Source organism: Pogona vitticeps, chromosome 2 (genome assembly GCF_051106095.1).
Source record: "Pogona vitticeps strain Pit_001003342236 chromosome 2, PviZW2.1, whole genome shotgun sequence".
Classification (NCBI taxonomy): Eukaryota; Metazoa; Chordata; class Lepidosauria; order Squamata; family Agamidae; genus Pogona; species Pogona vitticeps.
This window is the reverse complement of record NC_135784.1, coordinates 68,283,786-68,309,317: the sequence shown is the minus strand read 5'-3', so window position 1 is coordinate 68,309,317 and position 25,532 is coordinate 68,283,786. Positions and strand designations below refer to the sequence as shown.

Below are 25,532 nucleotides of genomic sequence, written 5' to 3'. Positions count from 1 at the left end.
TAAATAGATTTATATAGAATGAAAGGTATACAATTAAAGTGCAGATAGCTTAGAGTGGAGGTAAAAGTGCTCCTACGATATGTGCAATTTATGCTTTCTTAATTAACCATCCAATTAATTCATGTGTTCATATATCAACTCCGGATAAATACATGCATATAAAATTGACTGTACAGCAAAATGGAATCAATATGCAATGCTCAGTTTATGGTTTAATACCTATCAAGGCAATTAATTTGTCAATGTATATATTTATCTGGTAGCAATCAACTGCAAAATTAATTCGCTGTGGTGCTACTGCTAATCAATTGCGATGCACTTTAAAAGCTGTGAAGCTGCTGTAAGGAACTCCCCCTCCCAGGTAGGGCAGTGTCCGGGAATAGGCAGCCCCAAGGAACAGATAGGATCACTGAGTGTGCTCCTTTAAGGTGCCCCTTTAAGGTGAGGCGGAAGCCTGCAGTGAATGGCCAATTGAGCAGGCTAGGTCGCGGATCCGGCGTTGCCTGGATCCCCCGGGACTCACTAGGCGGCGAAAACAAGGGCTGCAGCTGAGTAGGCGGGTGGGCGGGGCTTCAAAATTGGCGGGAAATTCAAAATTTTATCCGGCCCCTAGCGCTCCGAACGAACGAGGTGAACCCCCGCAGATGGCTTGCCACCGTCAGCAGCAAGGGAAACAACAGACCAGCGCTCCTACTCAGTGAATGCCCAATTGCTAGCTAAAACCGGTGTAGCGCAGATCCCCCACACTCAGTAAGAGCCGAAAACAAGGGCAGCCGATGAGTAGGCGTGTGGGCGGGGCCCCAAAAATGGCGGGAAATTCAAAATTTGCACTGGCTCCTCGCGATCCGATCGAGCAAGGTGAACCCCTGCAAATGGCTGGCCTCCGCCAGCAACGAAGGGAAACTTAGGACCGTGCTCCTAAGGGATCAGGCGCGGCGGCGGCACTAAACAGGCGTAGGGAAAGGACGGGTTTTTCCGATCCGAGCCCAGCGAATCCTAGTGGTCCCGCAAGCGCGTGTCGCTATCCCTGCGGCTCCCGAGCGGGTTAAGCTGCCCAAAGGAACCAGAGCGCTTGCGGCGCCGCTTCCTAGAGGCACGTTCGGGGACAGTAAAATCCGCCGCCGCCCCTATGTACGAGCGAGCCGAAAGGACCGCCTTGGCGCGGTGCCGAAGGTGGAGAAAAGCAAAGGAGGCTCCCGGGGCTTATCAAAGTGCGGCGCCAAAGCGAGGGGTGGAGGGGGGGCAGAAGGGATGGGTGCCTGTTGAAAAGCTGGTAGTCTACACTTCCTCCCGGGGGCCGCCCTTTTCCCGCTTAGGGTTCCCTTTCCAACGCTCTGTACTTAGCCTGTGGGAGGAGCCGATGCTTCTCCCGATCCGGTGAAGCGGGGCTGCCGCGCTCTGCTCTCTCCGATCCTTTCCGCTGCTGTCCCCCTTCCTCTTTAATCGCAACAGTAATCCAGCAATAAACAGTAATCCAGCAATGAACAGTAATCCAGCAATGAACCTCGCAATGAAAAGTCGCTGCTCGCCGGCCACGCTCTTTCCAGCTTGGTGCCTGCAAAGAAGATGGCGTTCCGGAAGGGGAAGGCCCTTTAAATACCAGGGCTTTCCCCTCCCACCCGGAAGTCGCGTTGGCCCTTCTCGCGCTATCCCGGGTGGAGGGCAAGGCCAGCCTCGCTGTTCGAGGTCAGGGACCCTCCAGCGGCTGGATCACTGTGTTATGTAGCATGTTACCTGGAAAAGGAGAGCAGGTCTCCTGAAGTGATGGCAATGTTGTGGTTGTTATAAATGTCTGTGGTTTCTCTGATTGTCTTTTGGAGAGAGAGAGAGAGATTGAGAGAGAGACCAAGAGCACTTGTGACGTGAAACACAAAGAACACACAGAGAAAGTTAGACAGCCATGGCCTGGCTAGTAAGCTGCTGGTAAGCTGTTAGATTTGAAAGGCATTCCTTTTTAAAGTCAGCTTGATATCTGAGCGTCCAACAGACAAGACCAGAGCCTTTGAAATTAGCAAGGTTTTGAGAAACTGGCTGTCTAAAGAGAGATGGAAGCTGGCCAGCAGACTTTGAAGTCTGTATTTGAGGGTTAGTTGACCTACTCTGGAGACATCAAAGCCTGTTGGAACAGTTCGCACTATTTCAACTCTGACTTCCAAGGCTATTCAGATGCAGTTAAAAGTAACAGCAACATAAATGCCAATTAAAATACTGTGTACGATGTAAAAAAGATAGAATCACTACCCATCCATGGACTGTAAAATAGCACGAGATAGAAAGATACTTTGGCTGCAGGCCAACATGTACTTCCATGTCAAGTTCCACTGGACACTGGATTTTATTCCTGAGTAGCCATTCATAGGAGTGTACTGTTATCAGGCATTTAGTAACAAATATTGATATGATTTCCAAATAGGTAATTGTATTAGTCTGTCATAGCATATTGACAAAGTTAAAGGAAGTAAGAGAGACGGGTGTGTGTGAAACAGTTGTGGCACTAACAGATTTATTACATTGTGAGCTTTTGGGGGTCAATATCTGATGCTTCAGGCACCAGGTGAAGAAAAGGAAGTTTGAAGAAGTGGAGTTTGATCTACAAAAGCTCACACTGAAATAAACCTGTTAGTCTTTAAAGTATTGCACATTTTTCTTTACTTTTTTCTTTTGCCTTTCTTTTCCCCCTCCCTCCCCCCTTTAATTTTGGCAAAATTTTGCTACAATATGCATGATGTTTTGAGGCAGTTGGAGATGCTCATCGCTTTATTTCCTTGGCCGTGCAATTGCCAACAATTACGAATGTTTTTATAATGGTAGACATTCCCTAGCTATAACCTCATTTACAAATAATGCAATGCATAAGGGACAAAAGTAATGGAATTCCGTGACAACCAGTATTGGGGAGAAGAAGAATAAAAAGACCACATTCTTATAGACCAGAGACTGTAGAATAGCTTGGCGTGAAAGCAGAGTATAGAACAGGGGTGTCAAACTCAAATTCATCGGGGGCCGCATCAGCAGTTTGGTCCCCATCAAAGGGCCGGTTGTATCTGTAGGTTAACTTGAGCCATTTTTTAAATGAATTTACAGTGGTGCCTCGCACAACGGGCGCCTCATAGAGCAATGAATTCGCTCTACGAGGCCGTTTTTGCGATCGCAAATGCGATCGCAAAACGGTGCCCGTATAGGCGGGAAATCGCAGAACGAAGGGTGGTAAGCTGCTCGCTTACCGACCTTCGCTTTGTGACCCGACAATCAGCTGTTCCGCGGCTTCAAAATGGCCGCCGGAACAGCTGAAAGGGGCCGGGGCACAGTGTTTTCGCGCCCTTGGTAAGCAAGGGGAGCGCGCAAAAACGCTGTGGAAGCCCCAAATGGCTGCGCGCAACCATTTTGGGGCTTCCGGCAGCGTTTTCGCGCGCTACCCTTGCTTACCAAGGGCGCGAAAACGCTGTGCCCCGGCCCCTTTTGGCTGTTCCGGCGGCCATTTTGGACCCGCCAGACAGCTGATGGCAGCCATTTTGGCGCCCTCGTTGTGCAAGGGGAGGGCGCTGTTACATACAGCACTGATGTTACCTGTCTGTCATGGGTTTGGAGGGAAAGTTCCATCCTATGGGGAGTGGAAGGCGGGACATCAGGAGGAGGGGCTGTACTGTATAAATATGTGGAGCGTGTGTGGTGAAAGACACACTGAGAGATGCTGAGAGACACTGGGAGGTGACGAAGCAGCAGCTGGGAAGAAGAAGCTGTTGTGGGAGTCTGTGTGTCAGACAGGGTACTACTGTGTGTCAGAGTACCAACCTGATAGGTTCAGGTGTCTGTTGGTTAGCCAGAACTGATAGGTTCAGGGTCTGTGCTTCAAGTTAAGGGTTCTGGGTGAACCAAACTGTATGCTTGTATGAGTGAGAATAAGCCACGTTACTTTATTTTATTCACCTGATTGTTTATTTTTCCCTGTGTGTATTTAAAATAAACCTTATTCTTTTTATTGTTTGAAAATCCATCCCTGGTCTGTGTGACTTCTTATAGGGAATGGTTGGTGGCAGCTTAGTGTAACTGTGTGACATATCCCAGTAGGTCTGGGTTTGTCACATTGATTGGTGTCCAGCGTGTGGGATACGACTGGTCCAGTTGTCCAGTGGTCCAGCAAAGCCTTGGCAAGTGTGCCCAGAGCAAGGGGGGTCTAGTCAGGGACAGTCTGAGGCGCGTAGGTAATCTTCTAGGTGTACCTCACGGGGAGGTGCGCTAGTAGAAGAACGTGCCAACTGGGGAGACTTAGATTAAGGTGCTCTGAGGCAGCCTAGTTTTGGCGGGAAAAAGCTGAGGCAAAACTGCGTAGTAACAGTGAGCTAGCTTGCCAGCTGAGAGGCCCAGCAGAGGGGGGTAGGCTCTGACTCGATACTGTTGCAAGTTTAGTGCTGAAGAACAGCAGCAATCTCCAGGGAGAGCTGGTTCTGAGGCAAAAAGGAAAAAAGTGGTCGTTTTATTTTGAGGCTTGACTTTTTAAAGCAGCCTGTTCTGAGGGGGGATTATGCCCTTGACTCGAAGCCAGATAGCAGACATGAGTGAAGTGAAAGACCCCCAGATTGACCAAGGTTCTGAGGATGAATTTGGCTCAGTGCAGGGTGACAGCACAGGAGAGCAGAACCCAGAACTTAGAAAATTGCTCATAGCCCAACAGCATGAACTGAGGATGAGGCAATTTGAAATGGAGGAAAGGGAAAGAGAAGAAAGGGAAAGGGAGAAACAGCGGCAATTTGAATTAGAGAGAGAGAGAGAGAGAATGGAGAGGGAAGAAAGAATGGAGAGAGAGAAAATTGCTCTGGAAAAAGAAAGAATGGCGTTTGAATTAAGAAAACTGGAACTGATGAACCAGAACAATAATAACAATAGGGATTCTGAGGGAGGCCAATTGTCTAAGGCTGACCTGAAGAAATTCCCTGTGTACCACAAGGGAGATTGTCCTGAGGTGTTCTTTTCCTTAGTGGAAAGAGCGTTTGTGGACTTCTCAGTGAGGGAAACTGAGAAGATGACCATCATGCGGTCTTTAATCAGTGGTAGCCTGGCTGAGGTTTATGCCGAGATGCCTGAGGAACTGATGAAAGATTTTGCAGAGTTTAAAAAACTGGTGTTTGCCAGACATGGGATAAATGCAGAGCAGCTGAGACAAAGATTCAGGTCCCTTACCAAGAAACCAGAACAAACTTTTACCCAAGTGGGGGCCCAATTGGTGAGGCTGCTTGAGAAATGGCTATCGCAGGAAGGAACAGAGACCTATGAGCAGCTTAAAGACTTGATAGCACTGGAACAGTTCTATTCAGTCCTGCATGGAGAATTGAACTTCCAGGTGAGGGAAAGGAAACCGAGGTCTGTGGCAGCAGCCGCAGAGATCGCAGATTTTATTTCCCAAATAAGAAAGCCCTTGGGTGAGGGGAAATCTGTAGGTAAACCCAAAGAAACCTACAGCAAGTACTCTCAGGGACCAGGGAAAAGCCAGCAAGGGGGAGGGGCCCATGGTGAAGGGAAGCCCTCAGACATGAAACTAAGACCTCAGATTTTGGAGGGAAAACCAAAACAAGATGAGAGAGAATCAAAATACACCAGAAAATGTTATTTCTGTCAGGGAAAGGGTCATCTAATCTCAGAGTGTGAGAAATTAAAGCAGCTAAAAGGAATGATGCCTCAGAATTCTAGTGGGACCAAGCCAAAAGCTGTGTTCTGTGTCCAGAAAGAGCAAGGCTCAGTGTCACTGAGGGAGCCGGTTGCCATGACTACTCAGTCTGGAACAGCTACCTCTGCTGATCAGGCTGAGGAAAATGGTCCTCTTGTGGAGGTAAAGCGCTGCTTGCTGGTGAAAACAGATTCTCAGTTGTTTGAGACAGCAGGGGTGGACGTAGGAATACTTGACCGTCAGTATAGGGGGCTGCGGGACACTTGTTCCCAGGTAACCCTGTGCCATCCAGATATTATTCCTAGGGAGTTTATAATCCCAAATGAGAGCATGAAGGTGGCAGGGATTGAGGGGCAGGTAATCTCTCTGCCAGTAGCAGAGGTACCTGTCAACTTTCAAGGCTGGAGGGGAGCTTGGCGGCTAGCGATTTCATCGACTCTGCCAGCAGCCGTGCTCGTGGGAAATGACCTGGCTGAACATGTGAAACGGGTGCTAGTGATTACACGCTCACAAGCCACCACGGGGACAGTTCAGGGGGGTAATGATGAGCCAGAGACGGAAGCAGAGGGGAGTTCAGAAGCTGTGGTGGAAACCTTAACCACAGACAGCAGATTTGGACAGGAGCAAAAGGCAGACGCCACTCTCCAAAAGTGTTTTGAACAGGTGACTGACGCCCAGCTAACACCTGAAACCCCAGTGAGATTTCTGGAGGAAAAGGGGATTTTATATAGAGAGACCCTGAGGAATATCTCAAAAGGGGGAGATGGGATCAGAAGTCAGCTGGTGGTACCTGAAAAGTATCGCCCCATGATCTTACAAAGGGGTCACTCTGACATGTTTGCTGCACACTTAGGGGTGAAAGGGCCCCTTGATTTGATCAAACAAAATTGGGAGCAGATCACCCAGGATGACCCACAAGACGTTGTGACTTACATAGACACCTTGATGAATGACCTAAAGAGAAATCTAGAGCTGGCAGCAGAAAACCTGCAAGCTCAGAAGGTCAGACAGAAAACATGGTATGACCACAAAGCTAGAGAGAGGCACTTTGACCCAGGGGAGGAAGTGCTTTGGCTTAGGCCCTGCAGAGAGAATAAACTGCAGCTCAAATGGGCAGGACCATATAGGGTCATTTCCAAGATGTCAGACCTGAACTACCTTATAGAGCAGGAGGAGAACCAAGCAAGGAGGGTGGTTCATGTGAATGCCCTAAAGCCCTACTACAGAGGGGAACAGAGGGTTTTATTCGCGATAAAAGCAGCTGAGAGTGAGGAAGCGGAATTACCCTTCTGGGAGGGTAGAGGGGAAGTAAAATACAACCCAGAGGAGGTAAAGATCAGTCCTGCACTCACCCAAGACCAGCAGCAAGAACTAAAAACGCTGCTTAGTAAATATCAACAGGTGTTTTCCAACAAGCCGGGGATAGTGAAGGGAGTGATGCATCGGATCCACACAGGGGATGCACCCCCGCAGGCAGTATCCCCATACCGAGTAACGGGACCCTATAGGGACAAGGTGCGGAAGGAGCTGGACGAGATGCTTAGGGAGAACATAATCGTCCCCTCTTCTAGTCCTTGGTCCTCTCCGATAGTCCTTGTGGACAAGCCTGATGGGAGCATTAGGTTTTGTGTTGATTACAGGAAATTAAACCGTGTAACCACTCCTGATGCCTACCCAATGCCCAGGCTAGACAACCTGATTGAAACCATAGGGGGTTGTCGGTTCATCTCATCATTGGACCTGGTAAAGGGATATTGGCAATTAAGAATTGATCCCAGGGATCAAGAAAAGACTGCCTTTTGCAGCCCTTTTGGTCTCTATGAGTTTCGAGTCCTGAGCTTTGGTCTCAGAAATGCACCAGCCACATTCCAAAGGCTGATGGACCAGACCTTGGCAGGGCTCAGTGACTTTACAGTGGCCTACATTGACGACATAGGGATCTTCAGTAATACCTGGGAAGATCACCTGATACACCTGGAGTTAGTGCTGCAGAGGTTAAGTGCAGCAGGGCTAACAGTAAAGGCCAGCAAGTGTCAGCTGGGTAGCCCAGAAATAAAATACTTGGGTCACATGGTAGGGGGAGGAGTGATAAAACCCCTGGAGGCCAAAATAGAAGCTGTTCGTGATTGGCCTAGACCCAACACCAAGAAAAAAGTCAAATCATTTCTTGGGTTGGTGGGCTACTACAGAAAGTTCATCCCGAGGTTTAGCGAGATTGCGGCTCCGCTGACCGATCTGACGAGGAAGAAGGCTGATGACCGCATCCCGTGGACCAGCGACTGTGAGGCGGCGTTCCAGAGGTTGAAGGAGGCGTTAATCAACTATCCTGTCCTGCGTGCTCCAGACTTCGACCGGGAGTTCATCATCTACACCGATGCGTCTAACAGCGGGGTAGGAGCAGTTCTGTGCCAGGAGGATGAGAATGGTGACCAGCATCCAGTGTCCTACCTGAGTAGGAAACTTCAAAAAGGTGAGAGACATTTGGCAACCGTGGAGAAGGAGTGTTTGGCCATAGTCTACGCGATCCAGAAGGCCAAGCCTTACATCTGGGGAAGACATTTTATTCTGTGTACTGACCATTCACCATTGCAATGGTTAAAGACAATGAAAACCCACAATAGCAAACTTATGAGGTGGGCTTTAAACCTACAGGACTATGACTTTGAAGTGAAGGTGGTCAGAGGGTCAGTGAACTGTGTTGCTGACGCCTTATCAAGAAGACCTGAAGATTGAAGACGGCGAAAGAACATGGACTATGTGTATATAATGATGACAAAAAGTTAAATGTACCTGGTTTTGAATTTGGTTTGTATGAATAAAGGTAAATTGATGTAATGGATATGGTAAATGTTTAAATGCCTAATTGCTATGGTTAACTTAGAATGTAAGTATGAGTAAGTATAATATGGTATGTATAAATGTTGTTGTATGTTTTATTCAGGTTGTTTTTTTGGTGAAAAGCACCTTAGCTTTCCCCCTACAAAACAACTTATAAAGAGGGGAGGTGTTACATACAGCACTGATGTTACCTGTCTGTCATGGGTTTGGAGGGAAAGTTCCATCCTATGGGGAGTGGAAGGCGGGACATCAGGAGGAGGGGCTGTACTGTATAAATATGTGGAGCGTGTGTGGTGAAAGACACACTGAGAGATGCTGAGAGACACTGGGAGGTGACGAAGCAGCAGCTGGGAAGAAGAAGCTGTTGTGGGAGTCTGTGTGTCAGACAGGGTACTACTGTGTGTCAGAGTACCAACCTGATAGGTTCAGGTGTCTGTTGGTTAGCCAGAACTGATAGGTTCAGGGTCTGTGCTTCAAGTTAAGGGTTCTGGGTGAACCAAACTGTATGCTTGTATGAGTGAGAATAAGCCACGTTACTTTATTTTATTCACCTGATTGTTTATTTTTCCCTGTGTGTATTTAAAATAAACCTTATTCTTTTTATTGTTTGAAAATCCATCCCTGGTCTGTGTGACTTCTTATAGGGAATGGTTGGTGGCAGCTTAGTGTAAACGTGTGGCAGATCCCAGTAGGTCTGGGTTTGTCACAGGCGCGAAAATGGCTGCCGGCCCCTGGGAAACATCGCACAACGGTGAGTATTCTATGGCATTGGAACGCATTAAACGCTGTTTAATGCGTTCCAATGCCTTTTTGTGTTCCGTAGTGCGATGTTTCCCACAATGAAGGTTAATCCGGAATGGATTAACCTCGCTGTGCGGGGCATCACTGTACTCCGTGCAGGCACGGAGTAAATTCATTAAAAAAAAAAAGGGGGAGGCTGCAAGGCTGGCGGTGGCTCCGCGGGCCATCAGACGAGGTCTGGCGGGCCGGGTTTGGCCCGCGGGCCTTGTGTTTGACACCCCTGGTATAGAATATCTCTCCATTGCAAATAATGTTTGTTTCCATTGCTGCTAACCTAAAAAAACTTAATTTATGGCAATGTCGTAGGCATATATGTTAAAATATTTCATCTAACCTTTAGAATACTGTATTGATAAAATTAGTACAGAAAGAGCGAAGGGTGTTAAATGAGACACGACAAACCGTTTCTAGTAGTATGTGTATGACTTGTAGAACCATACTGTGTAGCATTTTTCCTCTGTAGGAGTAAGGGCATAATATAATAATAAAAACATCTCACAATGTCTTATAATAAACACATCATAATTTATATTTTTTTTTCTCACAACAGAATGATAATTTGAAATGTGTATAGTGCACTCAATATTAAATGAATTTTTTTCATGTTTTGTGTCTTGTCTGGCTTTTACCTACTAAATTCTGAAGTTTAAACTGATGACTGGAAAACAGAAAGAGCTGAACCATAAATAAGTTGTTGATTCCTTGGGTTTAAATAGTGATGCAGCATTAAAAAACAAAACAAAATACTTTTCTTTGTTGTTCCCTTCCTGCTTGGAAAGCAGAAGAACAGAAAATGCAAGTATCTCCTAAAAGATCCTCTTTCTTAATACGGGACCTTCTTTCTCCATTTTTCATGTTTCCTTTGACTTCTGCCTTAGGCTTTAACATTTATTTTTATATAGCAGAGACCAAAAATGTAAAGATAAGTTCCATGTGTGAATGTCCAACGCTTTCCACTTTTTACAATAATGTGTGACTCTACACTTGGTGCGGGGAAAAATTGTGGTTTGTGCTTTACTCCTATTTGCCAGTTATTATTTCTGATCATCATGAAAGGGAGTACATCTCTCATCTGTATGTATTGCTTTCCCACTGTCTGTTCTCTATTACTAATGAAAGTAAACTTTTTCTATAAGACCATCTTATTTCTTACAGATGAATGATGCTATGGGATTTGAATTACCATGGGTGTATTTTGTCAGTCTCGTCATCTTTGGGTCATTTTTCGTTCTAAATCTTGTTCTTGGTGTATTGAGCGGGTAAGCATACACCTTTCTTGTCCTAGAAGCAGAGTCTGGCATCCAGTTGCCAGGATCACATAGGTATATTATAGTGCTGAGACCCAAAGAGCTGGGAATAAGATTTTAAAATGAAAGGTTGGAATTTTCATTTTGGAGTGGCCTCAGTGTTCCTAAAACAAATACAGTATATTAATATTGAATAAGGTTAATAAGATTAGTATCTTATTAGCAGATGCACCCTCACTGTTCAACTTTTAAATTTGAAAATGCTAGTAAATATTAAATCAGGGCCTAAAATACCAATGAAAATCAGGTCTCAAATTGACTTTTGAAGAAAAGCATAAAATTCAGAAATTGCAAGAATTAAATAGAATCCAGATATTTAAACTGTATATGATGTTCCACATAATCTTCTTCCAAAAGTAGGAAATATTTCCTTTCATGGTCCTGGAATGCTGATGCAGGGTGAATAGGTGCAGGAGTTGTGATATGTTAAGTCGTAGGGATTTTACCTGATACACGGAATACCTATGTGATCTGTCAATTGAGAAAAGGCTCTGCTATGTAGTGAATAGCTGAATCATAACGTATTTCCTTACATTTTTCAGGTAAATGATGCAATAGGAAGTGAATGGCCATGGATCTATTTTGTTAGTCTTATCATACTTGGCTCATTTTTCGTACTTAACCTGGTTCTTGGTGTACTTAGTGGGTAAGCAGTTAGATTAACTTTGACTATTCCACTGCAGTGTGTAAAATGGCCTGTGCATTTGCTCAAGCTTCACAGTGATGGCTTTTCTGCATGTGCCTTGGGTTGGTATGTCATTTTACTGGTGTTTGCTCTTCTGAATGTCTGAATTTTGTGTTTGTACCTGTTTGTGACATGCTGTCACACTGCTTGCACACACTGTTTCTGGAAATTTATGTACTGACTTCCTAAAATATAACTTAGGAAGTAGTTAGATGACATCGGTAGTGAGATGACATCATTTTGCACACTATAATAAGTCACTGATGATAACTGTGCAAGCACACAAACTCTTACATGTTGGTCAAGACCATTGGCCATGTCTGAAAGACAAGCTTCGGCAATGAAAATTATACAAACCCATCTACTGGCAGGATAAACCTGTTAGCAGGTGCTTTATGTTTTGTGTTTCTGTTTATATCCATTGCTAATTTCTTCAAAATATTTGATGCCTCTTGTAGAGATGTCCTCTCTAAAGACATTCAAGTTAATCCATGGAAGGGTGCACACAGGTGCTTCTCATTATCCACTATGAAAGCTGCAAGAATTTGTGAAAACAGTGGAGAGTCTTGTGATACTTAAGACCTATGCTCCAACCCAGTTGTTAGTCCAAACTACAATAAAACCATTGAATTGATAATATGACTCAGTAGCTCTATTGAATCTCTTTGATTCGATGGATCTAGTGTTGACTCATCATTCAGCAGGTAATTCAAATGTAGTCGGACTGGTAATGAAATTAAAGCCTAATGTGTTTTATTTGGCATAGATTGAGTGGACAGTAGCCATCTTTACCTGATGCAAGAATTAGGGTTAGAGTGACATAGTTCACTGGATCCATATAGCATCATGTGCAGTTGTAGTTTTCAGTTTTGAACAGAAAATTGGGTTATTTTGTTCTTGGATTTTTCTTCACTCTTTAGTGAAGGCCCCTATTTCTTCTGTCACCAGGGACTTTGTTCATGCTTTCTGCTTTGACTTATCTAGGCATCGCCTGCAACATGTGAAGACAAAACAGTGCAAGGAATGTGGTTATGCACATTAATCCTACCCTGAATATCTGCACACCTGACCTAGTGTGAAGATCTGCACAAAAATCTAAAAGGAGTTTGTACGGAACACACACATGTTTCCCATGTCTGGTAATTTTGTTATTAGGGTCCATTGATGAAGAGAGAGTTGTAAGCACAACCAACTACCAACAGTTAAAAATCCCTTGCAGATCTTCACTTTAGTTGTGCAATGATATCTAAGAGTAGCTATGTGTGGGGCAGTGTTTGAAATGAGGCTTCTCACTGCATCCTAACCCCTAATGATCTCTTGTACATTACAGACAGAAGATTGCCTGAAGCTTTGTTGTGGCAATCTCTATAGCTAAAGCTGTAAGTCAGAATTTCATCAACATGGGTGTTCAAACAATTATGGACAATTTATTGTTCACACACTTAAACGCAGGCAGTGTTTCCCCAGACTATGTTGGTCTCATTGACTCCATGAGTTTATATATAATATTGTTGTGCCTTATAATTAGTACACCAGTATTTCCCACAAAAAGATAAATGAAATATAGCTAGCAAAATGTCTGTGCAAGCAATACAGTATAGTTAACTAAAAGCTACAGAGTCCATTTAACTCAGAAGTCAATGTCAAAACAGTATGTCAGCTAAGGGGCAATTCTAGAGGCATCAAGGCTTGTGCTTTCACCCACCCCCTTATTGTGTGTGTGTCCGATATGTGTTTGACTTTCCTTTTCGTTGGGAAAAAAAAGTTTTTAAGAACATCATGGTAAATGCCCTTTTTAGATTACTGTTGTCTTTTTTTATTGCCACTTGAACCGTTCATTGTTTTGTATTTGACAAAGTTAAAAGAATGACAAAACTATTTTCATACAGAGACAGCCTGTGTGTCAGACTATGAGTCAGAAGGGCTGGGATCAAATGCCTGCTTGGCCATGAGGACTCATGATTAGGGATGGTAGCAATGAAAAACTACTCCTTCAGTATTTCACATAACTTAGAAACCTTTTTAGGGACACCATAAAAGAAAAATGACTTAGCAACCCACAACAGCAAATCTTTATACCCAGAAATAAATGATTAAAGCAGAAAGTTTTTTTTTTAAATCTGTCTTACATTGAATGAAACCAGTGGTTCACCAAGCATGGCAGATATGTGGTTGTTGTGGTTTTTTCAGGCTTTTTGGCCGTGTTCTGAAGGTTGTTCTTCCTGACGTTTTACCAGTCTCCGTGGCCGGCATCTTCAGAGGACAGGAGTCAGAGACAGACAGAGTTCCAACTCCTGTCCTCTGAAGATGCCGGCCACAGACACTGGCGAAACGTTAGAAAGAACAACCTTCAGAACACGGCCAAAGAGCCCGGAAAACGCACAACAACCATTAGATCCCAGCTGTGAAAGCCTTCGCGAATACATGGCAGATATTCTTAATTTGTATGAGACTCTTGAATAAATATAGATAGATAGATAGATAGATAGATAGATAGATAGATAGATAGATAGATAGATAGATAGATAGATAGATAGATAGATAGATAGATAGATAGATAGATAGATAGATAGATAGATTTGCCAGTCCTCTTGCACTGAAATTCTTGGTTTCAGTACATAAGTAAAGTACAAAGGGACTTTACTCATTTAATCAGCATCATCCAAGGAATTCTTGGCACTGTATGCTTACACCTATTATCTCCCATGTGTCAGATTAGCAAAGGACAACTTCAATGTTAATCCTAAAGCCAAAATGCTACACAAACAAAGGCCAAAGTCCTGTCGAAAAACCATGCACATGCAATGGTAATTGCACAAGCAGTTCATGCCCTCACCAACGGGTTGTCTCCTGATTCCAAAATCACTTTGCAATGGATGAAAAAACAAACAAAGAGTGCATGCCTCCCTATCCCCGAAAGGATTCTACCTATAGCCAGTATGAGGATGGTGACAGCAGTGCTGGTGCCCCTGTGGATGGACTGTATTACCTTCCCACAGGACCCACAGAGTGAGTTCCTCAGTAGACCTAGGGGAGGCTGAATTAGTGGAAGACTCTTCAGGGAAACCGGGAAAATAGGAAGAGAGAATAGAGACTGAGGCCCTGGAAGGGGTGGACATGGGCTCAAGATGCAGACAAGAGCTGAGAGCAGAAAAGGGACCCTTGAGAACTAAGGAATATAAGAGAAGCACTGGAGGGAGAGACCCAGACCTCAGCCAGAAAATGAAAGGAGAAGTGAAGCATGGTGTGCAGATTGGGAACCTGCTGCCAGATGTAGCACTTGAGGAGGAGGAGTTGGAGAAACAGGGTTCCTGGGGAATGTGGTTGAAGGCTTCCTCGTGGAAGAAGAACCATGCCCCCCCCAAGCCACCTGTGGACTGGGGATATGTATATAAAGATCACCCCTGGTTTGGGTGTTAGTCCAACTCAGGGTACCTAAGTTCCAGAGAGTGGCTAATGGAGGTGTAATGATGCCACCCCAGCCAACGTACTGTAGTCTTTGTACATCCTAGTCCACCTCAGAAAGGAACAATTTTCAAAAGTTGCAAGGAATATAAAATGAAATGCACTGTGACTCTATCAGTTGTGATGCACATCAAAGGATTTATTAACTGTTCTGTTTTGAGCTGGTATATCCAATAGGCTTTGAAGAAGTCTTTTCATGTTCTTCTTCACTAATTCCATAATTTTATTTATTTATTTATTTATTTATTTATTTATTTATTTATTTATTTATTTATTTATTTATTTATTTATTTATTTATTTATTTATTTATTTAACTTATATGCCGCCCACACTACCCGAAGGTCTCTAGGCGGAAACAATTTTTAAGAAACATTTTTCTTAAAAACACTATTTACATGAAATTATAAGAGAATGAGAACAACTGACTAGAAAGTTTTCCTACTAAAATAGGTATAAATTATGCAGATTAATATAAATATATAAGCAGTGCATATTACTAATAAGAGCTAGCTGAATAGCTCAGTGGTTCAGGTATCTGGCTGTAGAACCAGAGGTTGGAAGTTCAGTTTCCAATTATGCCTCCTGGGAGAACAGCCAGCCTGTGTGTCCTTGGGCAAGTTGCACTGTCCCAAGATGTCCCCAGAAGAAGGAAATGGTAAACCACCTCTGAGTATTCTCTATCTGAAAAACCCTGAAAAGGGTCACCGTAAGTCACAATTGACTTTACGGCAATTATTATTTTTGACACGTTACTTTTATATTTTTACTTTTATCTCCCCAAATGACCACCCCTATAAAGTTTTGGAAATACTAGGTGAATGTCACTTGTTACACTAGAGGTTTGGCATGTTGCCATATAATTCATCATTGCTTAAAAAGAGCTGTGTTGTGTTCCTCTTATCACGCAGAGTAATGCATTACAGTAATGTCATGACTTTTAATATGTCACTTTCAAGCAATAAAGCTGATCCATTCTTATCTTTTCTATTCAACCTGAGTTCTTTCAGGAGAGCTTGATAAAATATTTCTGAAGTTCATGTCATTCAGTTTTTAGTTTGAAATAGCATTTAATTTTTTTGCAACAATAATTAATATTTAAAGCACAAGATAGTAAAAATGCTGCATTGCATTATTCCTATTCAGGTAGTCTGTGTATAACTCTAACCTACAATTCAAATTGCACTCGTATACACACTTATCTGGAAGCAACTTCCTTTGAAATCGGTATAGCTTTAGTAAACACATAGAAGATTGCAGTTATGGATGTAGATCTGCATAAAACATGACCAGACTCAGTGCAAGATAGAGAGATAGACAGACAGACAGAGAGACAGACCCCTCGAAAATAATCCTTAATGCCTTAGTGACTTAAAAACATGGCTCTACCGTATTTTGTTGTCTGGATTTTAGAAACTAAAATCTGGAATCGTTTAGCTTGTTTCCACCTGAGCATTTTCTTAGTATAGATTCATGCAGTGTGTTGGAGTGTGTCTAATGTTTTGATCTCCCATATTTCTGTGTTGTCTTTCTCTTCGTGATCTGCATGACTGACTGACGTGTTGTTAAAATGATGTAAGACATATTTGGGAGATCTTTTATTTTACATCTAGCCTTTTCGTGAAGGTGAGTATGCAAGAAGGGAATGTTGAAACTTTGTTAAAAAAAACAACCACTGTAACTGAAGACATTACTTTTAATTATCATTATCAGTTAATTTTAAATAACTTATGGATCCAATGGGGGCATATCTTTAGTAAGTATTTCAAATTAAGAAGTCTGTTGGCAACAGAAGATATGTTCCAAGCATTTGAAGGACACAAAAGTTAGATGGCTATCATCCATTTTAATTCATGTTATCAACAGCCATTAATTTCTTTTCTCATTATCATACAGTGGTTCACTGTAAAATGTATCATTCCTGGTATAAACAGTGAAGGTTGAAACAAATTTAATGTCATGGAAAACTTCATGGTTTTGTAATAAGTTTCCATTTGCAAAAGGGCAAGTGTTTTGCTTGGGAAAATAATAAGTATCCTAGTGCATAAACAAATTGTATTGGTTATATTCATATTGTACCTTGCCCCCGGTGAGCTGAAGGCAGTGGACATGGGTTTTCTTTACCACATACTGTCTTTACTACAAGCTTGGTGAGAACTAAGGTAGACCAGCTCAAGGTCACCTCCATTCTCCTATGGAGAATACAGGTTTGAACCTGTAGCTTGCAATATCCAGTATCTGAGGACTCTATTGCACTGGCAGTCTGAGAATTAAAACTGAACATTTTTGAAGATTACCACCACATCATCTCTCATTATAAGTGATAAATACATACCATTAAGTCAGTTCTTAGGGTGACCCTTCCCAGGGTTTTCTGGATATAGGGTACGCAGAAGTGGAATATAGCTGCCTGGATGGTGGATATCTGATTGTGGGAGTTCCCTTCCTTTCATGTGAGATTGTTCTGGGACTGTGCAGCTTGCCCAAGACTACACAGGCTAGCACAGGAGAATTCACGAGCAGATGCCCACCTCACTGAGCTATCCAGGCAGATATTCCAGTGAAAATCATTCTGAATGAACTCACATCCTTCTGCAGTGTAGTTTACATTCTTCTCATACTAACCACGTTGTAGATGTACAACTATCCTAATAAAATAACATTGATTGTGTAAATTCTAAACTACCATGAATTCTAAACTTACTAGTGCACACTTCCGACACCATCCTCTGAATAGAGAGCAATGGAAAGAATTATCTGTACAGGACAATTTTTTAAAAAAGATACTGTACTGTACTATTAGTATAAGTATATTTTCGTTTTCTCCCTCTCCCCACCCTCCCTAATTTATATAAAATTCCAAACAAGTGTTCAAGGTATGTTAGAGTCCTAATCTAATTCACTCGCAAAATGCCCTTATGAGGTATTGTTCTAAGTTTACAAAGACAACGGAATGATTTTTCTCACAGGCCACCCAGCAAGTCTTAAGCCTGGGGTAGGAGATGAACCTAAACATCCCATCACAAAAACTAACACTCAGCTGAATATAGCCGACCGATACACTGAGAGAGAGAGAGAAAAAAAGGAAACTTCTTCAGGATAGGCTATAAATGTAAAAAGAGATTCTAGCTGAACTGAAGGAATACCGAAGAAATTGAGAGTTTCTTGCAGTATGCCTAAAAAAACCAATATGTTAAATAATGATTATTCACAAAATCTAGGTCTTTTCATGCTTTAAAAATGTCTGTATATATATATATATATAAAAGTCAAAGCAGCTGAAAATTTCATCTCTGTATCAATTTAACTCTTTGTGATATGCAGTTACTTGAGGATGACTTACAGGGCGTGGCTGCCAGTCCTTTTGCATGGTGATTTTCCCAAAGGAATTGGGGATACCACCAAGAGTGCTAGTTGGAACTTGGATCTACTTTGCAAGACCATCCTTACACCCTCGTATATACTGAGGTCATCTAGTAAAACCTGAGGAAGTAGTCTGAGGAATTTCACTATTATAATGAAAAGGGACCGATTATTCATGAACTCAAGTATCTCTTTTTGAAGACAGGAAAATGAACACATTTTAGTCATACTTAAATAGTTTGCTTGGAAAAAGCTTTGGATGAAGCATGATAAACTGTTCCTAAAGAACAGTCTTAACCACTGGAGGATATTTCCTGCTAAAGACAGCTTCAGCTGAAGGCATTATATTTCTTTGGGTAGCTATGCAAACAACTAAAACACACACTAACAAAATCTCCTTAGGTTGCATTTACTTTCTTGCTTTAGGGTAGCAAGAGAGCAAGCACTGACATATCCCTATATTTAGCTTTCTGTAGGCCAAAGTTGCAGGTAAGAGTAGTGTTTTTATTCAGTTAGCATATATTTTTCTGAGTTTTTTGCAGCCTCGCAGAACAGATGCCCCTGGATTAGAAACAGTTTTGAGACTATTATATTTGCTTTTACATCCACACAGGTGCACGTGGACACACAAGTATATACCTAAGAACTCTTGTCTACATCACACATAAGCATTAATAGGAAACGGCACTTAAATAATGATGCACAGAATAGAAGATGGCAATGGACTGTCAGCTGTGGTTTTCTGGGAGAAGAAAATGAACAAGATTTGACAGTATTTCTTTTCTCAGCAGAGTCAGTGATTAATAGGAAGAAAGCAAAATGCAAGGTTAAAAGTGTCCCTTTCTCACATGAATACACTAAGTAAGAATAATAATAATAATAAAAGCAACAACATCCTTCTTTAAAATGCATGTTGCTTTAAAACTGTTTTAATCTTTTTTTAAAAAAAACCAATCTCTCTCTCTCTTTCTCTCTCTCTTTGTTACACCCTGAGTCAAACTGTAATAAAAGTTATTTAATACATTTATAAATTAGGACGTAATATACACAAACCAGGAATCTGTGCACTATATAATTGCAAATGGGTCACATATAAAATAGAATTAAAATGGGGAATTATGGTTCCATCAAAGTGTTTCTCACAACTTTTATTTATTAAAAAAATCTCAAATTAATTTAGGCTGGAATGATATTTTAAAGTGTAACTTTAAAGATGGAAAATATTTTCTTAGAATTAATACTGTTAACATATTCATCACACTCTGCAGCAAGATCCATACATTAGGGCTAGAAAGGGATCCAGGCTAGTTGACTAATAAATTGAGCAGTAATATAAAGTAAATGAAAAATAGGCTGTAAGATATAGTCATCACACCTAAGTTCCATGGTCCACAGAAGGAATTATTATTTCATATATAATTCTTACTAGGCAATATATGAAATATGTTTGGGGGGATTGTTGTTTAATAGTGGGTCTGATCAGTATGGTAGTATCTGGAGCAAAGAAGTTTCCCCTTATCTCTCATGCTAGTATCCCAATGAAATTCTTCTTGCTATTGTTGTTATTGGCCTTGGTGGGTGGCTAGTGCCATAGATTTTATCCAAGAGGTGGGTTTTGTGAGGACTAAAGCACTGGGGGGTGGGCAGGGCTGAACACCGACCCCCAAATCTCCCCATGTGGCATGATCTTAAGTTGGACTGTTCCTCCCCACTGTTGCTGATTAACAACAATAACAACTAATAAATGAAACATAGTACTGTAATCTATTTTACATATTACCTAGATTGGCCATTAGAAATGTCTTTCAGCTGTTCTAACAAATATCCAAAGAATAACACTGTGGAAACAAACATAGTGAAACAGGTCCTTCAGAAGCTGATCTTTAATTTAAGTTGGCTTAAATGTACAAGTTTTGAGGTCATTTAATGAAAGAGGTAGAACATGGTTAGATTTCTGGCTGAACTTCTTTAGTTCAGGATTTCATCCAGCCAGTCATGCCTATGATGGGTGGGATTTTGTTTGTTTTCCATCTTAATATTCTTCTGATTTGCCTTTCCCAAATATCTCTAAATTTAGTATGGTGAAACAGTGAACAAAAATGCATACAGTGAGAAATGTCTGTTTCTTGTAATATATATTGTCCTGTATCCAATATACCATTGGTACACATTTCCTTTAATGCATTCATTTATTGTGCGTTTTTAAAAAATTCATGTGTTATTATTCACATTTCTTATAATGTATACATTTTCTTTTCATTTATGGTAAACTGAAAAAAAAATTCAAGGAGGGTAAAGAAGTTGGAATCTTTATGATAAATCCCATAACTAGGATCTGACTTCTTTTTTGTACATCTGTTATTCCAATACATGATGATAGCTTTAGATTGTGATGATGGTGGTAGTGATAGTGATGATAATGATGATGATGACAATAATAATAATAATCTATATGGATATATCTATTCAGTAGCATATAATGATATATGCAGTCTAACAGATGAATGAAATATAACTTGGGAAGACAGATGGCTATTCATATTTCTACAGTTTCCATTTAATTAAAGTAGGGGAAGGATGGGGACAGAGGGGAAACATCTCACCAGGACTTGGCGGGTGAGCCACACCCACCTGATCAAATGACAAGTCTCCAGTGATCACTTGATCACTGGTAGACTATATAGACCACTTCCTTATGGTCAAGAAGCCTCTGTTTAACATACCTTTCATTCAGCCAGACTGTTGACTCACCCTGCTGCAGTCTTGTCTAGTCTCATCTGATCTGTCTGACTATGGCTGTGCGAGACCTCAGTCTATCGTATCTCTCCGTATTTTCTGAGATCCGGGGACTAAATCTGCAGATACCTACCTGTAAGGCATGGTTCTGTCACAGAGCTATAACCATTTCTCTCACAAAAGCAAACCATGGTGTTTGTTTATTTCCAATTTGAGGGCCTTTTTAAAAAAAGGGGCTTCTGTTCATTTTTATGATTTGCTCTAATGACACTTTGCAACATTGAAAGGCATAACTCTGTCATTTGGGCTTTGCTTTTATTTATTTATTTAACAGTCATTAGTTTCCTCTCTTTATGTAAACTGGAAACTTACCATATGGAAACTGTAAAAACAGTATTTGGGCGGTTCCTCAGGGTGAAGATTTCCAATGTGATGCAAGTGGCTCATATGGAAAAATCCTGATTTTACATTTGAAAGGAGTTCCCTTTATTTCCAAAAAAGGGAAGGAAGGAAGGAAGGAAAGGAAAGGAAAGGAAAGGAAAGGAAAGGAAAGGAAAGGAAAGGAAAGAGTTCATCCCTGCATTTCATTGGTGTACACTCTCCCATCTCTCCCCACAAAGCCTTCTGCCTTCAAACCTTGGTTCTACCACAAGGCACTGCCTATAATCACTGTTATATTTTTGAAGGATGAGAAAAGGACATCTCATATATCCCAGTAGTCTTGATTTTACTGAAAATTCTGTTATGCCAATACAGTTACAGTGATCACATTTTTACAAGTGGTATTTCTGTCACCCCTTAAAAGTGTAATGCATAAGGAATGCAGCTTGGTGTGTGATACTTGCAGCACTGTTGCGTGATACGTGGAAGCTCTTCACATTTCTGTGCAGTTTCTTCATGCTGTTTTCTTGTGTGAGGAAGAAAAAGTGAGGTATAAATTCTTTTCCTCAGAAGGCGCTACTGCTTCGTAAATCTATATTTCTGTTTCTTTTTTTTTCCTTCCCCTCTCTGAATGCAATAGGGAGTTTTCCAAGGAAAGAGAAAAAGCCAAGGCCAGAGGAGATTTTCAGAAGCTGCGTGAAAAGCAGCAGCTGGAAGAAGATCTCAAAGGCTATTTGGATTGGATTACACAGGCTGAGGATATTGATCCAGAGAATGAAGAGGAAGGGGATGGCGAAGGCAAACGGAATAGTACGTTGAGTAGTATGGATACTTCGGTTGTATGGATAAGTTCACTGGTGTTCACATTTACTCAGTGTCAGTGTTTGGTATTATTTTTAAACTGTCATTTTCAAGATTTTTCTTAATAATAATCAGGCCATAGGCCCCAAGGTAACCAATGAAAGTTTCCCCTGCTGGAATCAGGTCACAATAATCCCAAAGTGGGGAATATATCAGATATCTCCCAAATCACAATTTCACTTCGGTATGATGCCACTATACACCACCCCCAGTCCCTTTGGCACTGGGGCTAGAGGGCTGACCTACCCTGCAGTCTCAGTTCCCATAGATGTAAATTCTGACCCTTTCAATAGCTAGGCTGGGGGTCAGAACTGGATGAAGTACTAAACCCCACTCCCCATTCACCTTTCGGACACAGCTGGAGAGGATTTGTGAAGTTTTATTTTAAAGGAAAAGGAAAAATAGGAAAATAAATGGATATTGCAAAAATAGTAAAACAGTTCCAAAATTCAGGCAAATGTGGTTACAAGCCTACAAGATACAAACAGAAACACCAGAAACATAAGAAATTCTAAACTACCCTATTGTTACAGTTAGGCATAGGATTGTCAGAGGTCTCCTCATGAGTTGCAAGGTAGCTTGGCATTGAAACACTCCTCTTCGATGACCAGTAGAATAAAGACATCCTGGCACAAAATATCTTTGACAATGAACAACCTCCCTGTCTTGCTGCTCCAGTCTTCCTAACCCCAGGCCATGAGGCGCAGCCATTTATTTGGTCGTTACACAGGAATGAGAAATAAAAAATGATAGAGTTTAGGGGATAAAAATCTCAAACTCTTTGAAGGGGCAGATTGCAGGAGCACAGGAGATGGATGTGTGAACCAAGTTGGTTCCGGGGTGTAAAGGTTCATCTTCCCAGGCTCTTCCACGTCCATATGTATTTCAATGTTTTATGTTCCAAGTTCTTTAATTTCACATTCTCCAAGCCTCCGTGTGATGCTAAACATAATTTCTTGTATTAAATATTCATTTACATGTCTGTCTGAAAGGCCAATCCTTATCAAGCTTCATTTTATCATATTGGGTTTTAAGTTTATAAACAGTGATACCAAGGATTGGAGAACCAGTCAGGAAATCTATGACCTAATAGTTATTTTACACTAGTTTAAAACTTCTGTTAACTTCTTGTTCTTCTGTATCTTCATTAACTCTGCTTAACCAGTAGGGTCGGATCGTGGGAGTCTTTAGCTGTGTGAAAAGGGACAGGATTTGTAGATGGGAAGTCCCCCTACTTTTCATTCATTCTTCTGTAGCTGTTATTTGGGTGGATTTCCCCCCTCTAGCTCTTAATGCCTTGTGTAGATGGGAAAAAAACCTGGGCTGGTTGGTAGGACTTTTAAAAGGGAAGGGGCAGTTTTATCCTCTTATTTTATTGTCAGGGATGTGAGGCTCTAAGAGTGTCTGTGCTATTATATTTAAATGTTCTCTACCCTAGTCAACTGTCCTCTGCTTTTGTGATGAACAATACCATAAAGTGGCATGTTATGCAATGGCAAGCACCATTCTGTATTTCAGAGTGGCTATAGTACTTCATAGTGGCTTAAATTAATAGGAAAGTAATTAAAGTTAGTCAGTGGCTTTTTTACAGGGAGAACAGGGAGTGTTGTGTTTTAATAAACGTACACTTCTCAAAGAAAAATACTGCATAGGAACCTGGAATTTAAAATCTATGAACTTTGGTAAGCTGGATGTGGTCAAACAGGAGATGGCAAGAATAAACATTGACATCCTGGGCGTCAGTGAACTAAAATGGACAGGAATGGGCGAAGTTATTTAGTTATTTAGTTATTTATTATTTGATTTCTACCCCGCCCCTCTAGATGGAGTCTACTTGGGGCGGCTTACAAGCAATTATAAAACATCATAAGAATATAATCAAATAGAATCATCATTGTAATTATCAAAATATGTATAAAACAAGCACATAACTAAACCAACAAATTAGAAGTTCAAGATGGAGGAAAAAATTAAAGAGAAAAGAGAATCAAGTGTTGACTGGATGAAAGGCGTGCTTGAAGAGCCAGGTCTTGAACTGACTCTTAAAAACACACAGCAAGGATGCCAGGGTGATTTCTGGTGGCAAGGTGTTCCATAGTCGAGGGGCCACTGCCAAGAAGGCCCGGTTTCTTGTTCTTTCTTTTTGGGCCTCTCTCAGCATTAGGCCCCTCAGCCGTCTTTCCTGGCTAAAATGGGTGACTCGGGTAGATCTAGGTGGGAGAAGGCATTCCGCCATGTATCGAGGGCTTTATAAGTCATCATTAACACTTTGAATTGGTTAGGGAAACAAATGGGAAGCCAATGCAAGGCGGCCAGAGTGGGAGAGATGTGCTGGTATCCCAGTGAGAAGTTTGGCCATTGCATTTTGCACCATTTGAAGTTTCCTCAACAACCTCAAATTCAATTCAGACGATTACCATATCTACTGTTGTGGGCAAGAACCCCGTAGAAGAAATGGAGTAGCCCTCATAGTCAACAAAAGAGTGGGAAAAAATGTACGGGATACAATCTCAAAAATGATAGAATGATTTCAATACGAAAAGGCAGACCTTTCAACATCGCAGTAATTCAGATTTATGCACCAACCACCAATGCTGAAGAGGCTGAAATTGACCAATTCTATGAAGACTTACAACACCTTCTAGGACTGACACCAAAGAAAGATGTTCTTTTCATTATAGAGGACTGGAATGCTAAAGTAGGGAGTCAAGAGATAAAAGGAACAACAAGAAAGTTTGGCCTTGGAGTCCAAAATGAAGCAGGGCAAAGGCTAATGGAGTTTTGTCAAGAGAAGAAGCTGGTCAAACAAGACCTTGAGCTTACTGTGGTTCTGATCATCAGCTTCTTATAGCAAAACTCAAGCTTAAACTGAAGAAAGTAGGAAAAATCACTGGGCTAGTCAGGTATAATCTAAACCAAATCCCTTATGAATACACAGTGGAATTAAAGAACAGATTTAAGGAACTCGATTTGGTGGACAGAGTGCCTGAAGAACTTTGGATGGAGGCTCATAACATTGTACAGGAGGCAGCAACAAAAGCCATCCCAAAGAAAAGGATATGTAAGAAAGCAAAGTGGCTGTCCAATGAGGCCTTAGAAATAGCAGAGAGGAAAAGGGAAACAAAATGCAAGGGAAATAGGGAAAGCTACAGCAAATTGAATGCAGACTTCCAAAGAATAGCAAGGAGAGACAAGAGGGCCTTCTTAAATGAACAATGCAAAGAAATAGAGGAAGAATTGATGCTTTTGAATTGTGGTGCTGGGGGAGACTCTTCAGAGTCCCCAGTTCTGCAAGGAGAACAAGCCAATCAATTTTGAAAGAAATCAACCCTGAGTGCTCACTGGAAGGACAGGTCCTGAAGCTGAGGCTCCAGTACTTTGGCCATCTCATGCGAAGAGAAGACTCCTTGGAAAAGACCCTGATGTTAGGAAAGT

General features: G+C 41.7%; 1 protein-coding gene across 3 annotated transcripts in view; it reads left to right on the top strand.

The window, feature by feature from the left end:
- CACNA1D (calcium voltage-gated channel subunit alpha1 D) overlaps nt 1-25,532 on the top strand; it is a 293,778-nt gene that overhangs the window by 130,818 nt on the left and 137,428 nt on the right. For 2 of the 3 annotated variants that reach the window (XM_078385334.1, XM_072989635.2), the window contains exons 8-9: nt 11,151-11,254; nt 21,877-22,046. In XM_078385334.1, coding sequence (XP_078241460.1) covers nt 11,151-11,254; nt 21,877-22,046 — 274 coding nt within the window. The remainder of the gene's footprint in view (nt 1-11,150; nt 11,255-21,876; nt 22,047-25,532) is intronic. The other variant, XM_078385335.1, reaches the window with a different exon arrangement.